Source organism: Heptranchias perlo, chromosome 4 (assembly GCF_035084215.1).
Source record: "Heptranchias perlo isolate sHepPer1 chromosome 4, sHepPer1.hap1, whole genome shotgun sequence".
Lineage (NCBI taxonomy): Eukaryota > Metazoa > Chordata > Chondrichthyes > Hexanchiformes > Hexanchidae > Heptranchias > Heptranchias perlo.
The window spans coordinates 35,494,828-35,519,436 of NC_090328.1; the positions used below are offsets into that span (position 1 = coordinate 35,494,828).

At 43.0% G+C, this 24,609-nt stretch overlaps 1 protein-coding gene across 1 annotated transcript in view; it reads left to right on the plus strand.

The window, feature by feature from the left end:
* The window catches only part of rasgrf2b (Ras protein-specific guanine nucleotide-releasing factor 2b), a 210,223-nt gene that overhangs the window by 48,155 nt on the left and 137,459 nt on the right, over positions 1 to 24,609 (plus strand). Inside the window, exons 3-4 of the mRNA XM_067982782.1 lie at positions 18,928 to 19,075; positions 21,432 to 21,521. Coding sequence (XP_067838883.1) covers positions 18,928 to 19,075; positions 21,432 to 21,521 — 238 coding nt within the window. The remainder of the gene's footprint in view (positions 1 to 18,927; positions 19,076 to 21,431; positions 21,522 to 24,609) is intronic.

Here is a 24,609-nt window from a genome sequence, read left to right on the forward strand (position 1 = left end):
TTTTTACTAAATGTTCATAAATATTAAAATCAAAGTAACGTTACTAGTATTAAACATAAGCAATATAAGTTGGAGATGTTGAGCCCAAAATTCAAATGGTGTAACGGGCAGAGCAGGATTTCAGTCCACCTTCAGGTTGTGGCACTGACCCTGCTGAAAATTTTGTGGTCCACCAATTTACAAAGGAAGAGGGGTGCAGACTGTGTAAACACAGCCTACAACACATCAGATGTAGTGATTGGAGGGGTGTAAAATAGTGCAGGCATGGGTTAGGCTCGATAGAAGGGAGAGGGCCCGGAAAATACAGATGCATAATCAGACAAAAATGGATGTCAAGCCAAAGAAGGAGATAAAGTGAGCAGCACGAGGAATCAAAAAATCAAGAAAAAGTCAAAAAATTATGTCACAAGACAAGGAGTAGCGCTGAGGGTAAGTCAGTAAGTATTTAGTTCATTGGTTAGTGTTTTTAGAGTTTATTGTTCTTAGCAGTTAGTGTCTTTAGTGGTTGGTTAGTGTTTTTTAGTGGTTAGTGTTTTAGTGTTGGATAAACAGTAAATTGCCTTGAAGCTAAACAAACAGTTTAAATAACTGTAGCTAACATGGCAGGACAGCTGGGGCCCATCACATGCACATCCTGTGCCATGTGGGAACTCCAGAACACTTTGTGTGTCCTGGAAAACTACATGTGCAGTAAGTGCCGCCAACTGCTCGAGCTCGAGCTCAGAGTTTCTGAGCTTGAGGGGCGGCTGGCATCACTACAGTGCTCACGGCAAGCTGAGAGTTTTGTGGATAGCACTTTTCAGGAAGCGGTCACCCCGCAGCTACATAGAGTTCAGGTGGAGAGGGAGTGGGTGACCACCAGACAGACTATGACCATCTCCAACAAGAGAGAGTCTAACCACCTCCCCTCGACATTCAATGGCATTACCATCACCAAATCCCCCACCATCAACATCCTGGAGGTCACCATTGACCAGAAACTTAACTGGACCAGCCACATACTGTGGCTACAAGAGCAGGTCAGAGGCTGGGTATTCTGTGGTGAGTGACTCACCTCCTGACCCCCCAAAGCCTTTCCACCATCTACAAGGCACAAGTCAGGAGTGTGATGGAGTACTCTCCATTTGTCTGAATGAGTGCAGCTCCAACAACACTCAAGAAGCTCGACACCATCCAGAACAAAGCAGCCTGCTTGATTGGCACTCCATCCACGACCCTAAACATTCATTCCCTTCACCACTGGCGCACTGTGGCTGCATTGTGTATCATCCACAGGATGCACTGCAGCAACTCGCCAAGGCTTCTTCGACAGCACCTCCCAAACCCGCGACCTCTACCACCTAGAAGGACAAGTGCAGCAGGCACATGGGAACACCACCACCTGCACGTTTCCCTCCAAGTCACACACCATCCCGACTTGGAAATATATCGCCGTTCCTTCATCGCCGCTGGGTCAAAATCCTGGAACTCCCTTCCTAACAGCACTGTGGGAGAACCTTCACCACACGGACTGCAGTGGTTCAAGAAGGCGGCTCACCACCACCTTCTCAAGGGCAATTAGGGATGGGCAATAAATGCTGGCCTTGCCAGCGACACCCACATCCCATGAACGAATAAAAAAAAATTAGGAGGAACAGGCAGGCAGTGCAGGAGTCCCCTGGGAGTGTGACACTCACAAACCGGTATTCAGTGTTGAATACCAGTGAGGGTGTTGACACCTCGGGGGAGTGCAGTCAGGAGCAAATCCACGGCACCGTGGGAGACTCGGCTGCACAGGGGGACAAAAGAAATGCAGATGTTATAGGGGATTTGATAGTCAGGGGGATAGACGTGACGTGAGTCCCGTATGTTGTGTTGCCTCCCTGGTGACAGGGTGAAGGACATCACTGAGAGGGTGCAGGACATTTTGTGGGGGGAAGGGGAACAGCCAGAAGCCGTGGTCCATGTGGGAACCAATCACATAGGAAGGAAAAGGGTAGAGGTCCTGCAGTCAGAATTTCAGGAGCTACGGAGGAAGTTAAAAAGCAGGACCTCAAAAGGTAGTAATCTCTGAATTACTCCCAGTGCCACGTGCTAGTGAGTACAGGAATAGTAGGATAAGACAGGTTAATGCGTGGCTGGAGCAATGGTGCAGGAGAGAGGATTTCAAATTCCTGGGGCATTGGGACCAGTTCTGGGGCAGGAGGGATCTGTTCAAGTTGCACCTCAACAGAGCTGGGACCAATGTCCTTGAGGGGAGGTTAAGTAGGGCTGTGGGGGAGAGTTTAAACTAATTTGGCAGGGGGATGGGGACCAGAATAAAACATTAGAGCAGAGAAACAAGGTACACAAGAGGACTAGGAGGGACAAGTAACACTAGAGTTCGGAAATAGGAGGGATCAGACACGGGGCAAATGCGAGGCAGTCTAAGATAGTTTGGAGTGCATGTGCGTGAACGCACGTAGCGTAGTAAATAAAGTTGGTGAGCTGCAGGTTTAAGTCGCCACATGCGCCTATGATATAGTGGTAAAAATAGAATCCTGGCTCAAAGAAGGGGAGAATTGGGTACTTAATATTCCTGGCTACAGGGTATTCAGGAAAGATAGGGAAGGAAAGAAAGGGGCGGGTGGTGGCTGTATTGATCAAAGAAACTATTATAGCACTGGAAAGGGATGATGTAGTTGAGGGATGAAAAACAGAATCTATTTGGTTAGAATTAAGGAACAATAGAGGAGCTATTATGCGACTGGGTGTATACTACAGGCCTCCAAATAGTGGGAAGGAGATAGAGGAGCAAATTTTCAGGCAAATTACAGAGAGATGCAAGAACTATAGAGTTGTGATAATGGGACACGTCAATTATCCCAATATAGATTGGAACAGTAACAGTATAAAGGGCAAAGAGGGGGAGGAATTCCTGAAATGTGCTCAAGAGAACTTTCTGGAACAGAGTGTTTCCAGCCCAACCAGGAAGGAAACAGTGTTGGATCTAGTTCTGGGGAATGAAGTGGGGCAAGTGGAGCATGTTACAGTGGGGGAGCATATGGGGAACAGTGATCATAATATCATTAGGTTTAGAATAGTTATGGAAAAGGACAAGGAACAATCAAATGTGAAAATACTGAATTGGAGGAGGGCAAATTTCAGTGAGTTAAAAAGGGATCTTGCCCAGGTGGATTGGAATCAAAAATTGGCAGGCCAAAACAGTAATTGAACAATGGGAGGCCTTCAAGGGGGAGTTGGTTCAGATACACAGTAGACACATTCCCACGAGGGGGAAAGGAAGGCCATCCAAAGCCAGAGCTCCCCAGATGACTAAAGATATAGAGATTAAAATGAAATAGAAAAAGGAGGCTTATGACAAATGTAAGGTTCATAATACAGTAGAGAACCAGCTTGAATACAGAGGAGATCTAAAAAAGGGAATAAAAGGGGAAAAGAGAGTTTATGAGAATAGATTAGTGGGTGATATAAAAGGGAACCCAAAAGTCTTTTATAAACATATAAATAGCAAAAGGGTAGTCAAAAGAAGGGTGGGACCGATTAGGGACAAAAAAGAAGATCTTCTTGTGGAGGCATAGGGCAGTGGCTGAGATACTAAATGAATACTTCACATCCATCTTCATTAGAGAAGAGGATGCTGCCATTGTAGCAGTAAAGGAGGAGGTAGTAGCGATATTGGATAGGATTAAAAATAGATAAAGAGGAGGTACTTAGAAGGATGGCGGTGCTCGAAGTAGAAAGTCACCCGGTCCAGATGGGATGCATCCTAGGTTACCGAGGGAAGTAAGAGTGGAAATTGCGGAGGTCCTGGCCACAATCTTCCAGTCCTCCTTAGATATGGGGATGGTGCCGGAGGACTGGAGGATTGGAAATGTCGCACCCCTGTTCAAAAAAGGGGAGAGGGATAAACCCAGCAATTACAGGCCAGTCAGCCTAATGTCGGTGGTGGGGAAACTTTTAGAGACAATAATCCGGGACAAAATTAATCGGCACCCGGAGAAGTATGGGCTAATAAATGAAAGTCACCACGGATTTGTTAAAAGAAAATCGTGTTTGACTAACCTGATTGAGTTCTTTGAAGTAACGGAAAGGTTGATGTTGTGTAAATGCACTTTTAAAAGGCATTTGATAAAGTAGCACATAATAGACTTGTTAGCAAAATGAAAGCCCATGGGATTAAAGGGACAGTGGCAGCGTGGATACAAAATTGGCTACGGGACAGAAAACAGAGTAGTGGTGAACGGTTGTTTTTCAGGCTGGAGGCATGTATACAGTGGTGTTCCCCAGAGGTCAGTATTAGGAGTAATGCTCTTTTTGATATATTAATGACCTGGACTTGGGTATAGAGGGTATAATTTCAAAGTTTGCAGATGACATGAAACTCTGAAATGTAGTAAACAATGTGGAAGATAATAACAGACTTCAGGAGGACATTGACAGACTGATGAAATGAGCAGACACATGGCAGATGAAATTTAACGCAGAGAAGTGTGAAGTGATATATTTTGGTAGGAAAAATGAGAGGCAATATAAACCAAATAGTACAATTTTAAAGGGGGTGCGGGAACAGAGAGGCCTGGAGTACACATACACAAATCTTTGAAGGTGGCAGGACAAGTTGAGAAGGCTGTTAAAAAAGCTTATGGGATCCTGGGCTTTATTAATAGAGGCATAGAGTACAAAAGCAAGGAAGTTATGCTTTACCTTTATAAAACACTGGTTAGGCTTCAGCTGGAATATTGTATTCAATTCTGGGCACCACACTTTTGGAAGGATGTCAAGGCCTCAGGGAGGGTGCAGAAGAGATTTATGAGAATGGTACCAGGGTTGAGGGAATTCAGTTATGTGGAGAGACTGGAGAAGCTGGGGTTGTTCTCTTTAGAACATAGAAGGTTAAGGGGAGATTTGATAGAGGCGTTCAAAATCATGAAGGATTTTGATAGAGTAAATAAGGAGAAACTGTTTCCAGTGGCAGAAGGGTCGGTAACCAGAGGACACAGATTTAAGGTGATCAGCAAAAGAGCCAGAGGCGATGAGGAAACAGTTTATTTACGCAGCGAGTTGTTGGGACCTAGAACGCACTGCCTGAAAGGGCGGTGGAAGCAGATTCAATAGTAACTTTCAAAAGGGAATTAGATAATTACTTGAAGAGAAAATATTTACAGGGCTATGGGGAAAGAGCAGGGGAATGGAACTAATTGGATAGCTCTTTGAAAGAGCTGGCACAGGCACGATGGGTCAAATGGCCTCCTCCTGTGCTGTACCAGCTATGATATTATGCTATTAGGTGTGGTCACCTAAAGCTTGATGAAAGCGATGGGTTTTAAGGAGGGTCTTAAAAGTGGGAAGCAATATGGGGGTGAGAAAGCAAAGCCATTGCTGGAGATGCTCTGGCTACAATTGGATAGGTAAGAGTGGAACCAAGGGAGTGCACTTCCACTGAGTTGCACAATGGAAGAGAGGTGTTGGAGGAGAATGGTGTAGTCAACCACGAGAAAGGCTACAGTGAGGTCGAGAAGGATGAGGAGGGGAAAATTTATCATGATCACAGTCACATAGGATGTCATTTGTGACTTTGATTAGGGACATTTTATTGCTGTGGCAGAACGGAGACCTGATTGGTGAGATTCAAACATGGATTTGTGAGCAAGGTGGGCATGGAAGTGACAACACTTTCAAAGACTTTGGAGAATAAAGGGAGATTGGAGATGGGACTGAAACTGCTGAAAGGCAGCTTGAAAAATTCATTCTTAGTTGCGCTTCTAGGAAAAGATTTTTCTAATCGCTTCAGTTAAAGATGATGTTTCAACCAAGATTTGTGGGCAGTCAAAGCCAGCGAACTCGACCACTTCCTGGTTTGACAAGACATGCAGGTAACTTATCCCTCTTTTCCACAAGATTAAGTTTAGCCAGATGCAACTCTGTAAATGATGGAGTTTCTAGGACAGCAGTATTTGCTCTCATTGTCCTGTCATTTGCACACATACACCACTTGGGAGCAGCGGATCTTCTGACAGCAGATACATCTACCAAAATTTAGGGAGTACATTAGAACGGGTATATCTCCAGCATATATATAATTTACATCTCAAATTCTGGTACCCTACATCAGAACTACACCAACTTTGCACCAGAAAAACTCAGGCCCATTTAGGCTGGAACTCTTGTCAGAATGTCACTGGCCAGGGTATCTCAGTTCAAATTGTGAAGACCGTGTTATTTCTATAGTCATTTAGTAGGATATAGACAGTGCACTGTAATAATTTTTAAACAAATTCTACCTTAGCAGCATAAGTATTTGCTTCTGTCACCAGCAAACAGTGCAAGCTATGGTTTGCGCCAGCATTGAATGAATTAGAGCCCAGTTGAAATCTCTGTCAAAAGGACAAGAACTCAGGAGTCCTTTTCACAGATATCTAGGCTAAGAGGGATAGACCTCAGAGGGGGGGGAAACTGATTTCAACAGTAGTGCAAAATGAGCGATAGCGAACCGCAAACACCTTTTACCTCCTCACCCAATTTTCTTTTCCATTGGTTTCAAAATGCGCTGCCGATTCGCTATTGTCCGCTTTGGACTGCTGCAGAAATCGAATTTCACCTCCAGAAATTCTTTTATCTCTTTTCCCAGGATTATTTGGAAAACAGGTCTCAAAAGGCAAAATGCAATGAATGAGACTATTTACAAAATGTAGATGGTTCCACTGCAGGGCAAAAATGTGCAATTGTATTAGTTGCGAATGAGACTGAATTGAATGATTTGTGACATTTTTGTGCAGTGACTGTATCTTAAAAAATACTGTTGATTTGTAATTTTGCAACAAGGCACATTGAATGAAGCGCAGTACATGTGAATTTTGAATAAGAACAATTTCATAAAAGCTCATTAACCTCTCAAAATGCATAAGCTTATAACAATGAAGGAAGAAAAAGAAAATAACTACACTAAGAAGTATTAATAATCATTCAAACCAGCAATATATCTCGACAGTACTAGCAGAATAATGAAGACAGAAATGGCAATTGTATTTTTACATTAAACTTCACCTAAATCCTTAAGCACCTCTCTCACATTCTGGGATTAGATAAGACAAACAATAGAATATCAGTCAGAAGAAGTCACAATCAAACTATATGGTGCCCTGGTCAGACCAGACCTTAAATATTGTGTCCAATTCAGGTCACCAAGATACAATGGAGGCATTCCAACGACCGGAGGCAGTACAGAAAGGAGCCATGATGCTGATCCCCAGTAATAGAGGTCTCCATTATGAGAAAAGGTTGGAGAAACCTGGGCTTTTGAGTCTTGAATGGAGAAGTCTGAAAGGTGACGTTAAAGAAGTATACAAGAAAAAAGATTCTTTATAGTCTCCTACTCTAATTCAATCATTCGCAGGGACCTCAAAACGGTAGAATTCCTTTCCTGTCTCCTATAATCACAAGGCTAAAAAATCCAAACTTGGCATCACCTAACCACGATTCCTTGATTTAGTTCACCTTCTCTGCTACTCTTTACAACCATTGTGGTATTGTGCACTATGGACCTCGGGCCCTCACCTACGTTTCTCAATTAAAAAAAAAATATTCAGAATTCGCTAAGATGGCAGAGCAAACAAAGTAAGAAATCCTTAATAGTAAGTCCATATCAATTTCTGCCCAAAGGAAAGTAGAGGTGCTGTAAATGGGTTCCTGGGTCTGAAAAGAGTTGAAGCCAAGATTGGATCGGGCGCCTGTTTTACACTCAATTGCAGTCAATGAAAAGTGAAAAGTAAAATGAGGTGGGGGGTAAAACCAGCGTACAATCCGATCCTGTCAGTTTCCCGCTGGGCGGGTTAGGTTAAAATGATCCCCATAATATCTAAAATAGAAGCAGTTCTCTCTTCTGAGAAGTTTTTTCATTAATCTCCTGCTCAATGTATTATGACATTTTAGGCCTTGTATAAGGAAGCCAAGTATGTTAGTCCATTCCTAGTCTGAGGGAATGGAAGAATGTCCTCAGCCACACAATTTACTTTCAGCACTGTCAATCTATCTGACTAATAAGAGTGGATTTTATGAATCCGGCTAGAGGTGAGGAGCCTTGTCTGCCTGTTGTGTGTATCGGGAAATCGCAGGCAACCTGTCCACCTTTTTCTGTCGATTTGAACAGAAAATCCAGGGTAGAATGACCATAATTTTCCAATGTGCATAGCCGCCAGTTGGGATTTGCTGCTTAAAGCTTAAGTAGAGGGAAAGTGGAATGCCTTTAAAGGAATAATGCTGAGATTGCAGTGCCAAGGGCATCAGCCTCAGCCTAACTATCTTTAACTGCTTCATCGATGGCCTCCCCTCTGTCATAAGTTCAAGAGTGAGGCTGTTTGCTGACGATTCTACAGTGTTAAACTCCATTCACAACACATCGATAATGAAATGGCCCATGCCAGTCTGGAGCAGGTTCTGGACAACATCCAGGCTTGATCAGACAAATGGCAGGTAACATTTGCACCACTTAAGTGCCAATCAATGACGATCTCTAAAAAGAGAAGGCCCAGCTACTTCCCCTTTTCCTTCTACAGCACCACATTATTGAGTTCCTCCACTATCAACATCCTGAAGGTTACTAATGACCAGAACTTGCTGGTCGATTTATGCTGCTCCCCTGTTTGCCTCAGACAAACGACATCGAGCCCTTATCCTCCCTGTTATTTTTAAGAACTTGCTGGATTTGCACACTAATTGTCCATTCAGCTTGCCGCAGAAAGTTGGGGCTGGTAATTAACAACGTAAGTACCCTTTTAATGATGTGATAATTGTTAATGCAATGCCAATCAATTTCTCTGGCACAGAAAGGGAACAATTTAAATTGTTGAGTCTCATTTAAAAAAGTTTTTCTTACTTTTCCTTTCTGTCTCTCTTTTCTCCCTCTCTTAATCCAATCTTTCTTTCCCACACTATTTTTGTTTCTGTACCTAATTTGACTAATTCACCCTCCCTATCTGTCGTTCCGGTTCTTTCTTGATCCTTAGTTAAGGAAATACACTGTTGGTCCCATCATTCACTAAGGTCCCAGATGCCCAGTTGCCTTCGCCGTGCCGTTATCGGCTCGCACTTCCAGCTGAAGGGAAAAAGTTGAACTAATGGGGCTCAGCGTGAAATGTCCCACTCCAGCAAGGTTTGGCCCAATTAAAGGTTACAATGGGGGGAGTGTAAGGTCTTTTTGGATGAATGAACTAAGATGGGCCAAAAAGCCTTCCTTAACCATAATTATCTTGTGATCTCATTTGCTGTTTATGGGATGGCGCGGTGCTCAAATCGGTTGCCACATTTGCCTACCAAACAACAGTGACTGCACTTCAAAAGTAAATTCTTTGGCTGTGAAGAGCTTTGGGACGTTCTGAGAACATGAAAGGCACTATATAAATGCAAGTTATTTCTTCCTAATATCACATTCCTAAATTCATTATTAATTTGTTTGCCATTCAATTTTGAAAGAAGTTTTTGTGTGTAAGTTTAATTTGGACAGTGATCTACTCCAATACATTTCAGTAATAATTCTTCTATTTTTAGAGTTAGGGGATGTCGTCTTGTGAATAACAATAAGTTGAAGTCAGACTGATAGCCAGCATGCGCCTGGTACCTCAGTAGCTGCTAGTTTGCAACCCAGTGTTCACCAACCCTAAAAATCTTTAATAAAGGGGCTGATAGAAACATTGAATCATAGAAACTTACGGCACAGAAGGAGGCCATTTGGCCCATTGTGTCTGTGCCGGCCGAAAAAGTGCCATCCAGCTTAATCCCACTTTCCAGCTCTTGGTCCGTAGCCTTGTAGGTTACGGCACTTCAAGTGCATATCCAAGTATTTTTAAAATGCGATGAGGGTTTCTGCCTCTACCACCCTTTCAGGCAGAGAGTTCCAGACCCCCACCCCCACCCTCTGGGTGAAAAAAATTCTCCTCAACTCCCCTCTAATCCTTCTACCAATCACTTTAAATCTATGCCCCCTGGTCACTGACCCCTCTGCTAAGGGAAATAGGTCCTTCCTGTCCACTCTATCTAGGCCCCTCATAATTTTATACACCTCAATTAAATCTCCCCTCAGCCTCTTCTGTTCCAATGAAAACACCCCCAGCCTATCCAATCTTTCCTCATAGCTAAAATTCTCCAGTCCTGGCAACATCCTCGTAAATCTCCTTTGTACCGTCTCTAATGCAATCACATCTTTCCTGTAATGTGGTGACCAGAATGGTATGCAGTATTCTAGCTGTGGTCTAACCAATGTTTTATGCAGTTCCAGCATAACCTCCCTGCAGTTATATTCTATGCCTTGGCTTATTGTGTATTCCCTTGCCTTGTTTGCCCTCCCCAAATGCATTACCTCACACTTCTCCGGATTGATTTCCATTTGCCACTTTTCTGCCCACCTGACCAGTCCATTGATATCTTTCTGCAGTCTACAGCTTTCCTCCTCACTATCAACCACATGGCCAATCTTTGTATTATCTGCAAACTTCTTAATCATGCCCCTTACATTTAGGTCTAAATCATTAATATTTACCACAAAAAACCAAGGGACCTATTACTGAACCCTGCGGAACCCCACTGGAAACAGCCTTCCAGTCACAAAAATACCCGTCGACCATTACCCATTGCTTCCTGCCACTGAGCCAATTTTGGATCGAACTTGCCACTTTCCCTTGAATCCCATGGGCTTTTACTTTTTTGACCAGTCTGCCATGTGGGACCTTGTCAAAAGCCTTGCTAAAATCCATGTACACTACATCAAACGCGCTACCCTCAAAAACCCTCCTTGTAACCTCCTCAAAAAATTCAACCAAGTTAGTCAGACACAACCTTCCCTTAACAAATCCATGCTGACTGTCCTTGAATAATCCGTGCCTTTCTAAATGACGATTTATACCGTTCCTCAGAATTGTTTCCAATAATTTGTCCACCACCGAGGTAAGGCTGACTGGCCTGTAATTACTTGGTCAATCCTTTTCTGTCTTTTTAAACAACGGTACAACGTTAGCAGTCCTCCAATCCTCCGGCACCGCACCTGTAGCCAAAGAGGTTTGAAAAATGATGTTCAGAGCCTCTGCTATTTCCTCCCTTGCTTCTCTTAATAGCCTGGGATACATTTCATCCAGGCCTGGTGATTTATCTATTTTCAAAGATGCTAATACCCTTAATATTTCCTCCTTCGCTATGTTTATCCCATGCAATATTTCACGCTCCTCCTCCTTAACTACAATATCTGCATCGTCCCCCTCTTTTTTGAAGACAGACGCAAAGTATTCATTAAGAACCAAACCCACATCTTCCGCCTCCACACATAGGTTAGCTTTTTGGTCTCTAATAGGCCTTATTCTTTCCTTAGTTATCCTCTTGCTCTTTATGTATTTATAAAACATCTTTGGGTTTTCCTTGATTTTACTTACCAGTATTTTTTCATGCCCTCTCTTTGCTTTCCTAATCTCCTTTTTAATTTCACCCCTGCACGTCCTATACTCCTCTAGGCTTTCTGCAGTATTGAGCTCTCGGTGTCTGACATCAGCTTCCCTTTTTTGCCTTATCTTACCCTGTATGCTCCTTGACATCCAGGGGGCTCTTGATTTGTCAGTCCCACCCTTTTTCTTTGTGGGAACATATTTGCTCTGAACCCTCACTATCTCCCCATTGAATGCCTCCCACTGCTCTGACACTGATTTATCTTCAAGTAGCTGTTTCCAGTCCACTTTTGCTAAATCACTTCTCAGCTTAGTAAAATTTGCCCTTCCTGAATTGAGAACTTTTACTCCTATTCTATCTTTGTCCTTTTCCATAACTATGCTAAATCTAACTGAATTATGATCACTACTACCAAAATGCTCTCCCACTGATGCTCCTTCCACCTGCCCAGCTTCATTCCCTAAAACTAATGACGGACATTTTCTGTCATTATCACCTTAGCAACACTGGACGCTCGGAACACTTGTATTCAATAGGTGACCAACATCGCTGGGAAAGGCATATGGCATTCAGTACTTCAATACCCAAACAAAGTCTGAAGCATAGTGGAGTGCCAATTCTTTATATAGAGATTTTGCAACTTCACTGCAGCAGGAAATTTCTTTTAATTAAGCTGCATGCCCCTTTATGCTGCATAAGTAGAGAACAAGAGTATTTCCAATACAGATCCTCGGGGCATACCACTGGTTACAACTGGGGGAAGCAATAGCAGAGGCCCAAGAACTTATATTTCAGGGTTCCATTGAGAATAGATGTTTGTGTGTGAGGTGAGGACAGGATCAGATTCAGATGTGATGCCTCCACAGGCAAATAGTCTATCAATACTCACTGTCTAGGTTAAGCGTGAAGAATAGTATCTAGGGCAAGTATTGCAGGACTCTTGTATCCCATGGAACCGTTCCCTGGCAGGAGAGAAAGGGGAAAACATTTAGAGAGATGAATCTTTTTGCCAATATCCTGCCAGACCCTCTTCAGACGCCCGCACACTAACACTTTCAAGCAGGCATCAGTGGAATGCAACCAGGAGCAGGATCATTCTCCCCTCCCACTGATTGTTTTGCGTGGATCACAAATCCTTTGTGCATTGAAGTTACAAATAACATAGCAAATATAAAATAACATAGCAAATATAAAATAAGGTTCAAAAATAAAAACAGAAAATGCTGGAAATGCATAGCATATTGATGAGATTAAAAGTCACACATGAAGCATTAGCCCATTCTTTAGCCCATGCTGACCAATCTGCCCTGCATTTTTTAATTTCAGATTTACAGAATTTGCTGATTTTTTTATCTCTACCATTTAAAAAAATAATATTCGTACTGTTTATTTGGTGTCGGCCTATATGATACCAATAGTGCATTGGAATTCTTCATGATGCCATGCTATATTCCACTCCAAATTGTCCCCCCACACCCAAAACAGCATTGCATTGGATCCTAAATTAAGTATACTGCTTTTATTACTCGCCTAAACTCTAACCAACGCGTAGAAGGTTCAACTGTCACCAGTATTTGCATTTAACCAATTTTTACTTCATTTAACTTTTTAATATTCTCCTCTGTACTTACACTTGGCATTAAAACAACACATCCCTCTGAAATATGCCCAGGAGGCATCAATGTGGACAAGATATGCAAATTGTTCCATTAGTCAGGATGTAAAGGGGAGACTACTGAGCTGAATGCATCTGGCTACTGATTCATCCTTAACGTTAAGAAAATGATAATGTTGGCTCAAAGACAATGCTCAAAGCACTCAAAATGTTGCCATCTGTATGTTGATAATTATTCTGCTGGCCTTTTACTGAATATTCCTTTCATCGATTAGGATATGGCACTGCATAAAAGCATCTGATGGAATATCATTGTATATTCATATTAGTTGGTGGGAAAAGAACAAGAACCCCCTCTGTTAAAAAGGAGTCATTGTGCTATTACTGCCTTGCATTAGGTAAAACTTGAGTCGGCAGGGATGGTTGCCAGTGAGGTATTGATGAATAATGCACATAAGAAAACGAGGTTGATCACAACAGGAAAATGAATGGCGTGAAAAGTACTGATCAGATGGTGGAAATCTAGAATGCCAAACATAAGGTTATACTTTGGTATCAAATCGAGGAGAATACAGGCTGCAGCTGTCCACGCAATATGCCAGTGAACTTTTTGGACTTCGTTACGTCAAAGAAAGGAAATCAACAGTAATTATTCTTTGTGCTATAAGCAGAGAAAACATATCTACATGCAATACATGGGGAAGTAGAGACCAGCTCCTGGTGGGTGCGAGGGGAGGGAAATACAGGTCGGGCAGTGAGTAGGTCTCCTGCCCGCATTTTCCTTCATTCTCCACCACGTTCCCGCTTGCTTTCAGGTGGGATCATAGAGTTGAATCCGACCCCAGGTCTCCTTAGCAGCCAGACTTAGTGAATCTCTTAAGTTTAATTTGATGTTGCCACTGGCTGTATGAGACCCTCAGAGAGCCCATTTATAGACAATCTACATCGAAGGCTTCTGGCAAGTGAGCGAGGCTTAGGAGAAAATGGTAATAAAGTCACTGTCCAGCCTCCTGGGACAGACATTGCTGGGGGCATGCAAAGTAAAAAAAAAACCTTCCCCCGACCCTGATAACTTTGCCAGCATCACTGTCCCATGCATTTTCAGGGTCTTACAGTTCTGCTGGACCCTTCCCAGACTTCCACTATGCTATCAGAGCGGCTTGGCACTGTTCCAGCATTCTGGGCAGCTGTTGAGGTGGGCACTATTGAAGTACCCTTACTAGCACAATATATCCACCCTGAGCAAGCAAATGACCCTGTCCCCACAATTTGGGATTGGATGTGGGTCTCTGTACTCGGGCAGACATACAGCCCACTTCACCATACTTCCACGGGTGGACTGGGCTGATTGGAATTTTTGGCCCTCAACCTAGACTGACAGTTCGGTATAGTACAGAGGTGGTGCTGTATTACTTGTGTCATCTCTTGGATGAGATGTTATACCGAGGCCCTGTCTGCCTGCTCGGATGGATGTAAAAGATTCCACAGCACTTTTCAAGTAAAGCAGGAAGCTTTCCTGGTGTCCTGGACAACATTCCTCCCTCGACCAACACCGCCAAAAATAGATGATCTGATCATTCATTACTTTTTGTTGTTTGTGGAACCTTGTTTGCTGTGTGCAAATTAGTTGTTGCATTTGCCTAACAATAGTGACTACACTTCAAAAAGTAATTCATTGATTATAAAGTACAAAATAATACAAGTTCTTTCTTGTACTGCACTATATATGCAGAAAAAGAAACAGGGTAATAAACATTTAAGATATCTATTTGCTTGTAAACTAATATTACACAGAGGTAATCATATCAGCAATTGATTGTAAGAAGAACACGGAATACTTGTATTTACAGAGCGCTGACTCTATGGGGCCGATTTTCAGATGGCTGAGCGGGTGCGTTGGGGTCAGGGGGGCTCCGAAAATGGCGGAATCCCTGAGCAGGTAACCTGCTCACTTCCGGGTTCCCCAATGACGTGTTCGGGTGTGCGCGGAACTCCCGCATACGGGACTCCCACCAGCAATTAAAGCCGGCGGGATGATAATTTAGATAGTTATTTAGCTAGTTGAGGTACTTGACAGACCTCCGATTTTGGCAGGGGATCAATTTTGAAGGATCCTCAGCGTGTTTCCCGTGCTGTGGGAAACACTCCCTGTTGGAGCAGACGTGTTTCAGCCAGCAGCCAGTGGGAGATGCAAAGGATTATTTGACATTTGGGGGAATACCTCATTTATTGCAGCAGGGCACTCTGTCACTTCAGACAAAGTTTTGGCTGCAACACCTTTGTCTTTCCACTCAAAATTATTAATTTATACCCTAAACTCTGCTGTGCAAACACATTTACCTACTTTGCGGATCCCCTCAAACTCACACCGTCAGGATGGGGGGACGCCATAGCTGCATTCGTCACTTCATCCGAGGATGAGCAACATCACCAGCCTCGCTAGGCACGCCGTCCACCTCCTCCACGTGGAGCTCCACATCACAGTGCTGTGTCACAGGCACCTGCACAAAATAGTCGAGCAACTACACATACACCCACTGTAGGGTGACCCAATGGGTGGCATCAAGTGTGGGTGTTCATGGTGAACCTCATGAAAGGGACTTATTACATGAGCCAGTCAACAATGGCCAAGACGTGGCAGTAGTGGTGACAATAATAATATTTAATGTGAGTTGAACAAAAATCAAATATAAATAAAAAACATGACGAACCGTCAAACACCCTTGTGCATCCCCTTTGTGCTCACAAAACCTTTGCCGTACTCTTCCTACTACTCCTACGTGGTGCTTCCCCTGTGGCTGCAGCAGAGGTAGTGGCAGATTGCTCTGTTCATGCCCTGACCGATTAGATGCTTTGGGCCTACGCCCTCTGGGTTATGGTGCCCGTGAGGGCCCCTCCAAAGACTGCTCCACTTGCACCTGTGCAGGGGCAGACTTGACCACCTGGAGAGGAGGCAGCATTGTGGGTACTGGTTGAGAGGGGGGCAATGGGTGAGACGTGGGAGCGCTTTGAGTGGCGTCCCCACTTCCATGTCCCCTTTTGCCATCATCACCCTCCTGGGCCAGGCCTACCACCCTGCTGGACGACTGTTTGGAGGACATGTGTGAAGCCTTGTATGGCAAGTGCTAGTGTATCTGCCTGCCTGTTCAAGGTGGCAGAAAGTTGCTCCCCTGAGTCTGAAGGACCGTTGTCAGGGCCTCAATGCACTCATTGGTGAGCCGTGCTTGAAGCTCGATGGAGGCTAGCCTTCCCTCCATTGCAGACATTCCCGCACTTAGCCGCGACACTATCTCAGAGATGCCCTCATGTCCCTGTGACAGTATCTCAGAGATTCCCTCCCGTACCTGTGCCACCATTCCACTCATGCAGGATTTGGACTCCTCCATCCTCTGTGCGATTGTGGAGAGTGCGCGTAGCACCTGTTCCAGCACCTCGCAAATGTGCTGCTGCCCCTCGATCATTCTCCTTTTAAAGGATGGCCCCCATCTGTGTCCAGCTGAGCAGAGCCTGGAGAAGAGTGCTCCCACCGACACGGACTCTCTACATCTGCTCCTGCCACCAGTGTCTGCTCGTGTTCGCGTGTGCGGTGACTCACCATGTACGACCCCAACTAACTGAGGGCAGGGACCCACCGAGGTGTGTGTATCTGCGCTGGTGGATAGCTCGCTCATATGTGACGGTGCCCCCTCAGAGGCCGGCAGGCCCTCTGAGGAATCGCCCTCCACCGTCGCGGCGGTCGCTGAAGGTCCTGTAAGAGAACAGAAGGCAATATTAAGCGAGATGACAGATGTTGAGGTGCTGAAGATGTCAAGGTACGTTAACATCATTTGCTATTGTGAGTGCTGAATATTAAAGTTCTGTCACCAGCCGTTTGTCGGGTGGCAGTCTCGGCGTCCCCCACGGACAGGCACTGTCCGTGTCTGTGAGAATGAGCTGATGTTGCGGCCCCCCCCCACTCCGGTCTTCGCCCTCTCCCATGCATTCTGGGCTCTCTCCTATAAGGGGAGAAAGTAGAGAGGCGTGAGTGAGGGATGGTGATGTGGCCAACCGCTGAATGCATTGGTTTGGGTGAGGCTGACCTTGGAAGAGATGCATCAGAGGGTGAGTATGAGACAGAGCCATGACATTGTATGAGGATTGGATTGAGTGGTAGCGGTGGGATGAGTACTGGGGAGGTGAGTAAGTGCAGGTAAATTGAGGATGAGCTTTGAATGGGAGTGAGGAGTGATGTGATAGAGTAATGTTGGCATGTACAGAATGAGTTGTGAGATGGGGGCAGTGATGTGGAAGGCGGAGTGTAGGAGAATGAGTAAGTGTACTCACTTTGGCTGACCTAGTTAGGTCATTGAATCGCTTCCTGCACTGGATCCATGTGCGGGAGACGTTGCTGCTGCTGACCTCCTCTGCCACCTCGAGTCAGGCAGCCTAGGTGGCAGAGACAGGCCACTTCCTCCCGTCCGCCGGGTAGAAAATATCCCTCCTCCTCCTCACCCCATTCAGTAAGACCTGGAGTGAGGTATCAGTTAATCTGGGAGCAGCCTTTCCCCTGGGCTGCTCCATTCTATCATTTTGGTTCTTTGTTGCAGGAGCAGCCATTGGAGGACTGCCCCTTTAAGTAGAGCTCCTCCGGCTGACAGCCTGTGATGCGAGTGCGCAGTCCGCCTGCTGCGCAGGTTTCCAACCCGGAATCCACGGTAAGTGTCTTCAATTTACCCGTGATCGCGAGGGGAACGGACGGATCTCACTGGGCGGGTTACCCACGCGCCCAGTCACCCACCCCCCCTCCCCAGCTGCCATCCCACCTCCCTGGTAATATCGGGGCCTGTGTTTGTGTGTGTGTCTGCGTATGTGTGTGTGTGTGTGTGTGTGTGTGTGGTGGGGGTTGATTGCGTAATCCAATTTCTGTTTAAAAAACAGAATGGATTTTAGGATTGCCTCTGTTTTGTTACCAAAAAGACCTGTAGCTCAGATCAGTGATTGGCAACAGGTACTGTTAGAGGAAAGTTAAGCAATAAGATTTCCTGATGTTTAACAACCTGTGTTCCACACACAGGTTGTTCTTTCAAATGACATTTAAATAAATCAAGTAGCTGTCACAAGCTATCAAATCATTATCTACACAAGCTTTCCAGCATGCTTCCAACATCAACACAAGGACTAAGGGAAGATATGCAGTATTTTCTAAAATGTCATACAAAATTAAATGTGCAGTGTGCAAACTCTAACTGAAATGAGATTTTCGGATTGTGTGTGCTACATTGTTCAGATGATTTATTATCATTATTTGGGTTCAGAGTAAATGTTGATTTGTGTAATCTGAGGCCAACCAGAGTTATTTCAGATTACCACTTCAGGATGTGAAAAAACAATAAAAACAGCTGCAGATGTCTGCTATCCTACATGATGCCACATCACCTATCAGATTCAGAGCCTAAACTTAAAATTCTGACCTTAATACTAGAAATAGATACCAAATCAGGCAATGCTGTAGAGAAAGAAAGGTTAATGTTTTGGGTGTAATACCTCTTTAGAACTGAAATCATATCTGCAACATAAAACCTATCTTTCTTTTTTAAGAATGTGGCTGATGTGTTGTATGTTTCCAGCATTTTTGCTATTATTTCAAATTTTATTTCAAAGTTCAGATTTCATAGTTGTCAATTCTTAGGTATATGTGGGGAACATCCAAAAAACCAAGCATACAAAATATATCCAGACATTACACTTGAGAAATTTCTAGACTTCTAGGTATTTGAGGTTCATTGTTTGTTGTTTCAAATCACAGTTCCCTACTTTGTATCACAGACTGGTTTGTGAAACTGGTGTTAATTTTTTTAAATTTGCAAGCGACATTGCATTCATCTTCATTATAGCGCTTTGCATTAATGGATGTTATTTTCTCCTAGTTACTGTGACATTGTGATTGAGCGAGAAGTACTGATGCAGAAGTATATTCATCTGGTTCAGATAGTGGAAACGGAGAAAATTGCAGCCCATCAGCTGCGACAACAACTTGAGGATCAAGACACTGAAATCGAGAGATTGAAAGCTGAGGTTTGTCATCCAAATAATCAGAAAAGCCTCTTTTTTTTTTCTTTTTCATGTACTGTTGTTTTTATTCTGCATCTTGCTTTGCATGCAGTACTCATAGATCTGCAATATTTATAAAAATGTAAGTCCACTCAATAGAATGGTGGTGAGGATGGGTTGAGTTAACCTAAATACTCTGCTAACGTCTCGACTAAGAGCTTGACTCACTTGGCTTTCCATTTGATTTAGAGAACCAAATTTCAGACATTTGAGAAGCTCAATCTGAAGGTCCAATCCCAGTCCTGCTACCATGGAAGTCAATCAAGACTGCCAGGGAGCAGACAACAATCAAGTGTCTTATGTTGTGATAATGAAGAAATGTAAGGTGGGAGTGAGAAGATGACCATATACAGAGGGATGTCTTATGGCTTTGTACATATGCACTGGCATTTTTAAGGGAGAATCCATTCCAAAACCAAAATAATAATGAGAAATAAAAACAGAAAATACTGAAAGTGCACAGCAGGTCAGTCAGCATCTGAAAGAGAGATAAAGAAACAAAAACTGCAAGTGCTGTTTTACAAAGGGGTTACACCCAAAATGTTAATCTGCCATGACATTTTACAGATGCTGACTGACCCGCTGTGTATTTTCAGCATTTTCTGTTTTTGTTTCTGAGAGATTTGGTTCATGTGTTGGGTGGGACCCTTCATCACAAAATAATATGAATTGAAATTTCTGCTATTCACAAATGAACACAATTGGGTATATTTTAATAACATGAGCAAAAAATAACAGTGCTAGTCGAAAACGGGAAACTAGTTTTATACTCACACTGACTTTTCCACCGACATTAATGACCGGAGGAAAATATAGCCCAATATGCTCGATAGTTTGGTTCAAAATTTGCTTAGTAGAATCTTAAAAAAATTATTGAAGTAATGTTTCCTTTATTAAATAGTTCGCTATCATGTATATACCCTAAATGTTGCTGTATCTATTGTGTTGAGCTGCTCAATGGATGGAATTATCAGCTTAAGGGACAAATATCAGGAGCACAATATTGATAATGATTGGGTCATCAGAAAGGATAGTTCCAATAAAATGGCTTGCAATATAAAAGTGCCAGATGTTATGTTGGAATATTGACTCTGAGTGAACTTTAGTGCTAATGAAAACAGTAAATTATCAGAATTAATACTTTGTTTAGTCTCCTGACAGCAACCTGGATATCCAGTGACGTCATAGACCAACAATCCAGTGGAGCGTTCAGTTAACAAGAAAAATGCACTATAAATTTTACAATTCAATTTAAGTTTTATGTTCAGGATCTTAAACTTGCAATTGTTATACACTATTCTGAGAGGCCAAGGCAAATAGGACTGATTAGACGAAAGTGTTGATTTGAGATGGCGTTGTATGTACAGCATGTTTACAAAAGAGCACTAGCGGCATCTGTACTGGTCCTAGTGTTATACACCATAATTAGCTGTGCTGTTCAGAAGTAATCAGACATTCTGCAGAAATAACAAGTTTAATAAGGTGCAAAATGCTCCAATCAATCAAATATAGCTAAATTGTATTAATTGTAGCACTTGTACATAGAAATACATAGAAATTACAACACGGAAATAAACCATTCGATCCAATGAGTTTGTGCTGGCATTTACCTCCACATGAGCAAATAGTTCTATATTTACCAACCCTGTTCCAATATCCTTTCATTCCCTTTTCCTTTATCCATCTGTGTAATCTAATCTTGAATGTTGACATTTTCTGCTTCAACCACTAACCCTGGAAGTGAATTCCACAACCTCACAACTCTCTGTGTCACAAAGCTTCTCCTGCCTTCTGTTCTAAATCTATTATATTTAATCTTCTATCTATGGTCCTTCATCCTAGGCACCTCAACAACTGGAAACATTCATTGAAATTGATTAATAGCAGACTGACAAGCAGACATTTCACAGAGTAGCGGATTTAATAAAGTGGGAAGTGTTATTTTTAATCTAATGCAGATAAATATGAATTGTAAAGCCTATTCACTCATTGAAATTATTAATTGAAATTGATCAATAGCAGACCCTTCATTCATAGCAGAGTTAACAATGCGCAAAATGCTGTTTAATCCCTGTAACAGCTCAACTGCATGAACCTTTGGTGAACATTTTAATGGTAGAAAGAGCAGAAAATATCCTGTAATTTGGGAGCCAAGTGTTGTATCCAAAATACTGCTGTAATGTTCTATTGAGGAAGAGTTGCAGTTGTAATAAATGACCCAGTAAGTACTGGGGCTGATCAAGTATAACTGCACAGCCTGGGAATTTAGCTATAGAGACATATCCACTGTTGTTATGATTATTAATCTTTTGTTACTAAGATTGTTGCCGTGAACAAGACTAAAGAACGGATGCGCCCTTACCAAGGGAATCCAGAGGATGAAGACCCAGACATTAAAAAGATTAAAAAGGTAACTTAATAATGAATGGAACTGCTAATGTGCAGAATATTTGTTAAAACCTGAAGCACAGTAGCATTATGGTTTCTCAGTAACTTCAAATGATGCCGTGAATCTATTGGCTTGAATATTCAGCTGAAGGTTATTATTTTCTGAACAAGTCACACTATTTATAGCATTCTTTGTTTGAACATTTATTTGTGGAGGTGATTTAAAACACACCTAGAACTGGGAACGTATCAAACGGGCTAGACCCCTTTCCTGGAAGAGTTAACAACAGGTCCCCTCCCACAATGTACCCATGTACAGGAAGGGACCGGTTGATGCAATTCAAAGCACACCAGCTGTGCAGAATGAGTGACCCAACCCAGAAACAACCCTAGAAAAGGTGGGGTAACCCTATCTGTCTGTGCTGCCCCATTCCCGTGTTCAATCCAGACCTGATGTGTGTTAAATGACTATGAAAATATGCACAACTATGCTGTCAATGTATCCTCCTGTAAATGCCATACTTAGAATATACACTACCAGTGTGAAAACCAGTGTATGATTTTTCACTTTTTTTGTCAGGAAAAAATTATTTAGAATTTTTTTTAAATTAAAAAGATTCTGAAATTACACCTAGTCCCTGCCATTTCCCTGGGGGAGTAAATTATCGAAAAGAGATCTGAACTAGCAACCCAGTACTTGCTCTTCCTTTTCTCTCAAAATTTTTGTCCATGATATTCCTTTCCATTTCAGGCACCAGTGTCAGCATCAATCATTTCCAGGTAGGATTTTGCATGGTTACATGCAGAGAGTAAAGCTCCATCTATTCTGCCCCAACAAAATGGCCATCTCCAGAGCACCGTCACTACCAGTGTGACATTTTTCCATACCAACTATCCTGTGGCCTCTGCTGCCCTAGAGGAACTTAATTGAGACTCATTTCATGTAGGACCCTTACAGCTAACAGATATAGGTAACCCTCATTTCTTCAGTCTGGGCTGAAATGGAGCCCATGTTCCAGAGGTGAATGGTCAGTGTCTAACCCACTGTGACATTTAGTCACATTATTTCTGCCTTTTTATACTTTCACATTACGTCTCACGTCAGACATCAGTCATAAATTGGAAAAAAGCTGATTTTCAGGGGAAGAGAATGGAATGAGGGAAAAAATTTGGAAAAATTTACTGATAAACAAAGAAATAGAACAGCAGTGTGAAACATTTAAAATGGTTATCAATAGAGTCTAGGAGAAATATATCCCACTAAAAAGCAAGAACAAACTCGCCAGTAATGACACAACATGGATGAATAAAGAAATAAGGGCAAAATTGAAACTAAGGAAAATGGCATGCGCTAAGTACCTGGACAACAAAGGAGAGGATGACAAAAGGGAATATGAAAAGGTTAGGAAAGAAGTTTAAAGAAAATAATTAGGAAGGCAAAGAGAAACTATGAAATTAAATTATCAAGGAATAGTAAAGTATTCTACAGACACATAAATAACAAAAGAAAAATCGGGATAGGGATAAGGTCACTAAGGGATACACTTGATAAACTGAAAGATAATGACAGCAAAATGGCAGAAATATTAAATAATTACTTTGTCTCAGTATTTACCAGGGAGACTATGGTTGGCATGGCATTATATCTTTTTTTTATCTCTTCTTCTAACGATGTTTAAGATAGAAAGGGGGGAGATAATTGATAAACTAATCATACTTAGAGAGGATAAAACCCCGGGTTCAGATGGATTGCATCCACGCATATTAAAAGAAGTTGGGAAGAGATAGCAGAGGCACTATTACATACATAAAAAAATTAATTAGAAAAGGGAATAGTGCCAGTGGACTGGCGGAGAGCTAATGAGATTCCTATATTTAAAATGGGAGATAGAACAAGACCAGGTAACTGTAGTCCAATGAGCTTAATGTCGGTGGTAGGAAAGATAATGGAATCCTTACTCAAAGATGTAGTGGATAAACATCTAGAAACAGAAAATATAATAAAGGATAGTCAGCACGGATTTCAAAAGGGAAGGTCATGCTTGACCAACCTTATTGAATTCTTTGAAGAAGTAATAGAAAGAGTAGACAAGGGTAATGTAGTAGATGTAATCTATTTGGATTTTCAAAAGGCCTTTGATAAGGTACCGCATAGTAGACTCATAACTGAGGCCAGAGCATGTGGAGTCAGGGGACAGGTAGCAGAATGGATAGCAAGCTGACTACAAAACAGAAAACAGAGTAGGGGTTAAAGGTAGCTATTCAGACTGGCAAAAGGTGGGAAGTGGTGTTCCACAAGGATCGGTGCTGGGACCACTGTTGTTTGTTCTTTTTATTCGTTCATGGGATGTGGGCGTCGCTGGCGAGGCCGGCATTTATTGCCCATTCCTAATTGCCCTTGAGAAGGTGGTGGTGAGCCGCCTTCTTGAACCGCTGCAGTCCGTGTGGTGACGGTTCTCCCACAGTGGTGTTAGGAAGGGAGTTCCAGGATTTTGACTCAGCGACAATGAAGGAACAGCGATATATTTCCAAGTCGGGATGGTGTGTGACTTGGAAGGGAACGTGCAGGTGGTGTTGTTCCCATGTGCCTGCTGCTCTTGTCCTTCTAGGTGGTAGATGTTGCAGGTTTGGGAGGTGCTGTCGAAGAAGCCTTGGCGAGTTGCTGCAGTGCATCCTGTGGATGGTACACACTGCAGCCACAGCGCGCCGGTGGTGAAGGGAGTGAATGTTTAGGGTGGTGGATGGGGTGCCAATCAAGCGGGCTGCTTTGTTCTGGATGGTGTTGAGCTTCTTGAGTGTTGTTGGAGCTGCACTCATCCAGGCAAGTGGAGAGTATTCCATCACACTCCTGACTTGTGCCTTGTAGATGGTGGAAAGGCTTTGGGGGTCAGGAGGTGAGTCATTCGCCACCGAATACCCAGCCTGTGACCTGCTCTTGTAGCCACAGTATTTATGTGGCTGGTCCAGTTAAGTTTCTGGTCAATGGTGACCCCCAGGATGTTGATAGTGGGGAATTCGGCGATGGCAATGCCATTGAATGTCAAGGGGAGGTGGTTAGACACTCTCTTGTTGGAGATGGTCATTGCCTGGCACTTGTCTGGCGCGAATGT